Here is a 9,106-nt window from a genome sequence, read left to right on the forward strand (position 1 = left end):
ATATATATATATATATATATATATATATATATATATATATATATCCACTAAGGATTTTAGTCCTTTAACTTTTTAAGGATCGCCTAGAGATGTCCTTACGACTTGTTTATTTCAGTTCTTCACAATGTGATGCTCTATATGTGCAACTATTTGCTGTGCAGTTCAATTTCGTCAATAACAGTTTCAGCAATACTACTACGAATTACGATATTTGGTTGCTGTTAAGGATATTGCAGTTAACATGCTTTTTCGTTTTTCAATTGTTGTTTAGCGACATGCATTGTACTGAATGACTAAATATGCAATCACAGGCTACATAGCAACAAGAAAGAGTGTTATCTTAATGTTCTGATGATGTCTAGATATACAGGTAATAAAATCTTATATAATGGGATGAATGGAGTGTTGTACTACATCATTTTCAATTGTTGTTTAGCTTCTAATATTAAGTTGGTCCTTTTAGGTACATATATCATTGCCAAAGATCCACACTTCGACTCTTTCTGCGTATGGGGCAATGAGATATTCATGAACCAGCATCAAGTGAGGAAACTGATAAAGATTGTTACTAAAATGGGTCAAAAGATGTCAATCGAACTATTTGTTTACGCTTTATGCAAGACAACAGTGAACTGCAGAATGGTAAGTAAGAACCCTATAGCCTTCTTTTTACTGCTCGTAATGAGTTGTGTTAGATGACAATATCTGAATCTTTTTTCTTTTGCAGTGGATCCTGAAGCAGTTTACTCAAAAGTACCTCTCAAACTACATGATTGGCGGCCGGCCATCACAGGGGGTTGGACTAGAGTCTTGCATGCCTTCTGCATCCAGGAGAGCACAATAGGGCCATTCCGCTTCACCTTGTTCAACAAATGGAATATCTGTCGCCTCTTTATTTATCATCTGTAATATTACAAGTATAGAACTTTGATACATCATTCTTTATTTGGTGCTTTTGTAATTCTTAAACATATGTATCTATGAATCGAATAATGCATTGGTTGTTTGAACCTGATGGATATGAATAAAGCTATAGCCTAGTTTCAAGTTTAAATTGGGTACAATTTTAAATAGCAGTAATTAAATTAGGGCGAAATTACGTTGTGTAGGTCATTACGGCACACACGGTTGGTAAAACACAAACGTTTGCGATATACACCATAATCTGAGACGGTTCACAGAGAGGAAACGTGTGCAAGCATGCACATAGTTGCCGTTTGCAAAGCGTGTGTGATGTCAGACACTATCACATACGGTGCAGGAAAACTAAATGTACGTGATTGTCTACCTATAGTACACGGTTTATAATCATGAACTGTTTGGGATATGTCAGGCATCGTAAATCTCCCGTGCCTAGAATCTACCTAGAAAACTGCCATGCCTGGAATCTGCCTGGTTTTAGGCAGAACCACAAAACTCCGACTACGATGGCAATGAAAGCACAAACAAGTGGCAAGGATGAAGCATTTGAGATATTCGAGATATCAGAAACGGTTATACAAGGACAATTGTATGCATCAAGGCTCCCTATCCCCGACGGTTTCTGGGTCGTGTGGGAAGGACCCCCCTATCCCCACACTCACTTGGAGACGGTTCCATATGGCGTCGCAGAAAGGGGTTAAAAACCGTTTGTTTAGGATCGACGTGCACCAGTGGATGAAGTATAAACTAAAAAGAACCTAGAAGAGGAGGGTTTATCCTACATCGACGGTGCGTAGGAGTGCGAGAGTTAAACAAAAGAGAAAAAAATCCATGATGAAATATGAAAGAAATATTCTGAAATAGTAGAGGTCTAGCGGACTTGGTTAAAAGAAGATTCCTTAGTGATACATCGATATAGCAAAAATTGGATTTCATGGCTTTATTAGAGACGGGTGGAGATAATTTCACTCCCTAGTTTCTCAACACCATTTCAGGTGGGGTTGATTTTGAGTGCCACTATCTACCTCCAAGAGGGCGATCTGGAGGGATCCTACTTGGGGTGAAGTGCGAAACTTTAGAGGTGCTAAATGTGGTTCACGGTGAATTTGCTGTCAAATTTTGTGTAAGATCAAAAATTGATGGCTTCAGATGGGCTTTGGTGGCCGTATATGGTGCGGCGCAACCAGAGCTTAAGCCTGACTTCCTCGTAGATTTAGTGACAATTTGTGGGGATGAAAGGTTGCCCATTATGGTTGGAGGAGATTTCAATATCATTAGAAGACAAGATGAAAAATAATGAAAATTTCGATGGAAGGTGGTCATTCATGTTTAATACCATCATTGAAAGTCTCAACTTGAGGGAGATTGACCTCACTGGTAGACAATTCATGTGGGCTAATTCCTTGCCAATTCCTACTTACGAGAAATTGGACAGGGTTCTCATTAGTGTTGAGTGGGAACATAAATTTCCACTGGTAACGGTTCGTGCTCTACAGAGGGCCATTTCTGACCATGCCCCACTGCTGGTTGATTCCAGGGAATTGACCCATGTGGGCAACAGAAATACTTTCTCTTTTGAACTAGGATGGTTTGAGAGGAAGGGCTTCATGGAGCTCATTGCGACAGAATGGGCTAGGGAGTCTGGTGGTACTTCTCATGTGGAAAGATGGCAAAACAAAATTAGACATTTGCGCCAATTCTTGAGGGGATGGGCCAAAAACCAAAGTGGTATTTACAAAGTTGAAAAGGAGAGACTGACACAAATTATTAATGAACTTGATTTGAAAGAGGAGTCCACACCCTTCCTAATATGTCTGAGCGAGATATTAAGAATGAGGCCGAGAAGAAGTTACAAACCCTTGTGAGAGACGAGGAGATGAAATGGGTGCTTAGAGCAAAGGTTTCTAAGATCGTCCAAGGAGATCATAATAGATAGTTCTTCGACATGGTAGCCAATGGGAAGCATAGAAAGAAGAAGATAATTCAGCTCGAACAAGATGAGTGTACAATTGTAGGACATGAGAACCTAAAATTGTACATCTCTGAGTATTATAAGAAGCTTTTTGAAGCACCCGAAGAAAGTTTCGTAGCTCCAGATGAGAGTGCAATCGGGGACATACCTCAACTTAACTTAGAAGAGAATGAGGTGTTGTCTGCCCTGTTCACTAAGAAATAGATGTTTGATGCAATAACGCAAATGAAGCATAATAAAGCCCCTAGGCCGGATGGGTTTCCGGCGGAATTTTATCAGAAATGCTGGCATATCATAAAGGGAGATCTTATGCCTATGTTCCATGATTTGTTCGATGGTCACTTAAACTTATTTCACCTCAATTTTGGAAAAATAATGCTATTACCAAAGAAGGTTTAGGCTATTCGTATTGAGCAATCCAGACCGATCTGTCTTTTCAATGTAAGCTTTAAGATTTTTACAAAGGTTGCCACGAACAAGTTGACACAGATTGCCCATTCGGTTGTGCAACCAACTCAAACTGCTTTCATGCCAGGACGACACATCCTTGAAGGGGTTGTGCTCCTACATGAAACGTTGCATGAAATCCATACGAAGGAACTAGATGGTGTGATCTTCAAAGTGGATTTTGAAAAAGACTATGATAAGGTCAAACGGCCCTTCTTATAGCAAGCTTTATGTATGAAGGGGCTCAGCGACTCTTGGAGATCTCAGGTGGATTCATTCATATAGAAAGGTAGTGTTGGAATAAAAGTCAATGATGATACATGACATTATTTTCAGACACGTAAGGGGTTACGACAGGGAGACTCCATGTCTCCTGTGCTGTTTAACATTGTAGCGGCTATGTTGGCAATACTTATTGGTCGGGCCAAAGAGAGTGGCCAAGTAGGAGGACTCGTCCCCCACCTTGTAGAGGGGGGTGTCTTCGTTCTACAATACGCGGATGATACTATTATATTCATGGAACATGATCTTGCAAAAGCTAGGAATATGAAGCTTGTATTATGCCTTTTTGAGCAACTACCTGGGCTCAAAATTAACTTCAATAAAAGTGAATTGTTTTGCTTTGGGCGAGCCAAAGAGGAACAAGATGACTATAGAAATTTGTTCGATTCTAAAATGGGACCCTTACCTTTTAGTTATCTAGGGATCCCAATTCATCATAGACGTTTAGCGAACAATGATTGGAAATGTATAGAAGATCGATTTGAAAAGAAACTGAGCTGGTGGAAGGGCAAGCTAATGTCTTACGGAGGTCGGTTGGTTCTGATAAATTCGGTTTTGACGAGTCTGCCGATGTTCCTTCTATCTTTCTTTGAGGTGCCGGTAGGGGTATGGAAAAGACTTGACTTCTATAGATCCCGATTCTTTTCGCAAAGTGATGAGGCCAAGAAGTACATATTGGCTAGATGGGATATCATTTGTAGACCAAAAGATCAGGGTGGGTTAGGGATAAGAAATTTAGAGATAAAGAATAGATGTCTTCTTAGCAAACTGCTATACAGACTATCTATTGAGACTGATGGTATGTGGGTACAAATCTTGCGGAATAAGAATCTACACTCTAAGACTTTGGCCCAGGTCACCGCTAGGCCAAGGGACCCACTCTTTTGGAAGGGATTAATGAGGATGAAAGTAACTTTCTTCCAACGGGTGAAGTTCCTAGTTGGTAATGGGACCACTACTAGACTCTGGGAGGATACATGGCAAGGGGAGACGCCTTTGGCTTTGCAATATCCCTTCTTATACAATATTGTGCAACGTAAGGAGGATTATGTCGCCACAGTATTAAACTCGATACCGCTTAATATCCAATTTAGGAAATCCTTAGTTGGGGAACGTTGGAATGCTTGGCTGCACTTAGTCTGTAGGTTGATGGATGTTCACCTATATCCGATCAGGCATATACAATTCGCTGGAAGTTAACCACGAACGGAATCTTCTCAGTGAAATTCATGTATTCAGACCTAATTGATTCCGGGCCATCGTCGAGGTCTTTGCACATTTGGAATATTAAAGTTCCGCTTCGATTTAAAATCTTTATGTGGTTCGTCCATAAAGAAATCATTCTAACCAAAGATAACTTGGTGAAAAGTTATTAGATTGGTAACTCCAGGTGCAGTTTTTGTGATCAAAATGAAATGATTAAAGACCTCTTTCTTGAATGTCCTCTTGCAAAATTATTTTGGCGGTCAATTCATATAGCTTTTAACGTTCACCCCCCATGGATCATAAATACGTTATTTGGGACGTGGCTTAATGAAATGAACATACATAGCTAAATATATTTGGATAGGAATATGTGCACTATTCTGGGCTATATAGAACACTAGGAATGATATGATTTTTAATGGGACAAAATTCACTAATTTTTTGCAGGTTATCTACAGAGTTATAGCTTGCATCCGTATGTGGTTCTTACTCACACGTGCGAACTTTAGGGAGCTTTTGGTTATTGGGTGCAACCGCTGGGAGACGGTCGCACGGGCTATCTTTACCCGATTTGGGTGACGAGCTAATAATAGGCTAGGTGTGTAGGCATCATAGCTTGTTTTTTATTGCCGGATGTGGCACTTTTCAGTTCTATATCGCCGGAGGTGAGGCTTTTCAGATTTTTTTCTTTCGGCTACTGCTCCGTTTATGAGCTTCTTTGAACCTTAAGACTTTGTTATATTTTTATTTAATAATATGACTGCATGCATCAATTGATACAGAGGCCGGGGGTCATCCTCCTTTAAAAAAAAGAGGCTCCCGAACATGCTTGGGCGCGTCCGGTCAATCCGCCACGTAGGACGCGGCCCCATCCCGGACCACCTTTTCTCTTTCTTTCTTTATTTTTTCTTTCTCTCTCTTCATCTCCACCTATCACATGCAACTGATCGGACATATGAGGAAGAAAATAAAAATTATGGCTGCGCGGATGGACAAACAGGGGCTCAAAATAGACACGCCCGGCCACTGACCGGATGTGTCTGTGAACGTTTGAGGGAATCGAATTAAGGATACGTGGCTGAAAATGCTCTTACCAAGTAAGATAAGGAGTGCCACACTAGCACTCCCTTTGCTAGTTGCCTTTTCTTGTACTCCCTCTGTCCCATAATATAACAGCGTTTTTTTACACTAATTTAGTGTCAAAATGCTCTTATATCAAGGACGGAGGGAGTAGCTCTCAATTGACTTTACGGGCTACAAGAGTGCACGGTCCAATGTCGTTGAGCATCTTAACCGTGCGATGACGAGTTGATGGATAATGTCGGTGTGCAGAGCTTTGCGTACCATCGCTCTGAGGATAGCTGTGTTGGCGCCGAAACCTTGCCCTAGCTCACCCTCCCGTCACTCTCACTCTCTCTCGCCGGTTCAAACCAAAGGAAGAAGAAGGAAGAGATGGCACGGTGGACACAATGGTTTTTCCGGCGCACAAACGCCCGCTGCTCGAACAGCTTTTCCGGAGCTCAAACTCCACACCCCACACCATTACAAGGATCACTGCGGCGATCTTATACCCGGGCCAGCGTTGGGCCACGACCCCCACGCCAACACCCACTCCTGCGCATGGTCCAGCCCGCTGTGGACGCGCCCATGATGCGCTCCCACACTCATACGACGGGCAGAGCCCGCAATAAACCAGCGCGAGCACTCTGTCACCCCGTGTGGTGCACACTGGTGCTTGCGCAACCGTGTCCTGGTCCAGTGGCCTGTGCGGCTGCTTCGACGACGTTGGCGGCTGTAAGAGCTCTCCCCTCCCGTTCTACTGGTCATGCTTTCGGTTCCCATGCGTGCCTCGTTGTGGTTTCTCAAGTGTGATCGACGGCCGGGCTCATTACCACCTGTGCTGTGCTGCAGGTTGCCTGACCTTCTTCTGCCCCTGCGTCACCTTCGGGAGGATCGCCGCGATCGTCGACAAGGGAGACACATGTCAGTCCATTTGTCTTAATTAAACCTCCACGATCTGACGATTAGCAGTATTTTATGTTTCGGTATGCCTCTGTTAATTGCTGAATGACATGGTCTTGGTATTGATCCGGCAACGAACGATCTCAGCTTGCTGCCTGAGCGGGACCGGGTATCTGCTGCTCAACTGGTTTGCAGGGTTGGGCTGCCTCTACTCCTGCTACTACCGCTCCAAGCTGCGGGAACAGTATGGCCTCCAGGAGAAGCCCTGCCCCGACCGCTGCGTCCACATGTTCTGCGAGGCCTGCGCCCTCTGCCAGGAGTACCGCGAGCTCAAGAGCCGCGGCTTCGACATGAGCGCCGGTGAAGCAATCCATCCTGCTCTCTCTTTACGTATTTCACTTAGCCGGACCAGACTTTGACAAACATTTACAATATCATAACGTATAAGATTTGCGTTATACTATATCGCCGGAGTAAGTCATACAATATATTATAATTAATATGATGTAAGTACGAACAATTTATGTCACACAAGAAACATACTAATACAGGAATATTGAGGTGGTTTAGCAGTGACTCCCTCCTGTCACTATACGAGACACAACATGAAAGTGACAAATACTTCATGAATTCTTTGAAGACGTCAATCCTCTAATTATTTTCTTTGATAAAACGGTTGATTATGCACTAAACAGTACTTTCTTCGTCCGAGTTTTAAAACCTCCCTTGTATTTTCGACCAAACTTTGGCAGTAGGATTTCACTAGCAGAAAATTATAATTATATGACACAAAAATTATATTTTTGAATTCGTATTCGCAAGAGAGTTTCTATAGTGATATTATTTTTTTAGTACTACATATACTACGTACCTTCGCTCCAAAATATTGGAAGTTCTAGTTTCAGTTTCCCTTGATAAGATGTTATTTATGTTTGACCAAAAATATATAAAACATATTACTATCTAGAATATCAAATAAATAAATATATAAGCATTGGATCATTAGTGAATAAGCATTGGATGACGTTCTCCCACATCATTGTCCGCGGACTGATACCCACCGGTTCTCCGACGGATATGATGGTCTATTTAAGGGTCATAGTTGGAGATTCCTGAAGAATGGACATTTGGCTCTCGGCCTCTATGGAGGGTTTTTTTTCGAAAAATTTAAAATTCAAACTTTTCGGTTTCAAAAAAATCTGAAAACATTTGTGCATGTAAATAAGGATGTTATGTGTATGTGTGTAAAATTTCAGGATGAAATACATGGTTTGGGAGGAGGAATAGTATCATGTGTTAAAAAGCCCAGATTTGTCTTTTTTACACAGCCCTCATTTCAACGTATTTTGCCCTGAAAATTTAAACACATATGTGTTATCCCTTCATGTATATCTGTATTTTTTCAGACTTTTTTGAAATGTAAAAAATAAGAATTTTGATGAAATTTGAAATTTGAATTTAATGGCCTCCTTGGAGACCGAGCTCCCAATGCAATTTTCGGAGATGCCCGTAACTAACTATAGAAAGTAGCAACGTGCCAGCAGTTTCAGGATAATACAAAGTATTATAAAATACAGTGCATCTCTAATGTAATGGAGGGAGTACCTATCACCGGGCGATGCGGCAGTGCCTGTTTTAATCAACTTTCGTGTCGGCTCTACAGGATGGCAGGAGAACGGCGCCGCGACCGCCGCGCCCCAGATGAACCCAGGGATGACTCGTTAGTGCGTCCGCATCTTCCGATCAGTCGACTACTGCATGCTTATTAGTCGACTACTGCACGCAGTGCATGCCAGCTTCTACGCCGGTCGTGTCATCAGATTATGTTTATGATCGAGTGTATGTGTGTCCGCCTTCCACCATATGAGTTGTTTCCATAGATATTCGAATCGGTATAATTGTATCAATGCCTTCTTTATGTGCTATATGCTCTTACATCATATAGGGTCAAAGGAAATGCGATGGCGTGTAGCATTCCCAAAAGGGTTAGATGGGGTTAAACTTATGAATAGGGTCGTTTGTACTAAACTTTTCCAGTAAGTTCAAATTTGTAATTTGGTCACCACGCCAAGAAAGAACTCCTAAGTTTTGAAATACCCTCATAGTTTTAGCATGGTCTAAGCTAAAAATGGCTAAATCCCAATTGCCTGAATAGTTCACCTGACGTCAATCGGTTTGGACGAAGAAGAAGATGTAGCCCGAGATCAAGATGGGAGGCCAGACCGGCTGCGGTCTCCCCGACAAGGCTCGCTAGGACCTCATTGGAGGCGGGGATGAGATGACTCATCATGATGTCGCCACTAGAGGGGAGGAACC

The 9,106-nt window shown here is 42.2% G+C and overlaps 1 protein-coding gene across 1 annotated transcript; it reads left to right on the top strand.

Annotated features, from left to right (window-relative positions):
* The first annotated feature begins 1,427 nt into the window (after positions 1 to 1,427).
* Positions 1,428 to 8,515, top strand: LOC125516770 (protein PLANT CADMIUM RESISTANCE 7-like). The gene is made up of 5 exons (XM_087536535.1): positions 1,428 to 1,510; positions 6,525 to 6,622; positions 6,740 to 6,811; positions 6,938 to 7,180; positions 8,454 to 8,515. Exons 1-5 carry the CDS (start codon positions 1,428 to 1,430, stop codon positions 8,513 to 8,515), a joined length of 558 nt encoding a protein of 185 aa, XP_087392661.1.
* The last annotated feature ends 591 nt before the right edge of the window (positions 8,516 to 9,106 follow it).

This window comes from Triticum urartu, chromosome 1A (assembly GCF_056163025.1).
Source record: "Triticum urartu cultivar PI428250 chromosome 1A, HENAU_Tu73, whole genome shotgun sequence".
In the NCBI taxonomy this organism is placed as follows: Eukaryota; Viridiplantae; Streptophyta; class Magnoliopsida; order Poales; family Poaceae; genus Triticum; species Triticum urartu.

Excerpts from the sequence above, each read along its gene's own strand:
- LOC125516770 (XM_087536535.1), top strand. The coding sequence starts at position 1,428 with ATGGCAATGAAAGCACAAACAAGTGGCAAGGATGAAGCATTTGAGATA. Across the intron at positions 6,623-6,739 it reads CTTCGACGACGTTGGCGGCT|GTTGCCTGACCTTCTTCTGC; the intron begins GTAAGAGCTCTC and ends GCTGTGCTGCAG. Across the intron at positions 7,181-8,453 it reads CCATCCTGCTCTCTCTTTAC|GATGGCAGGAGAACGGCGCC; the intron begins GTATTTCACTTA and ends TCGGCTCTACAG.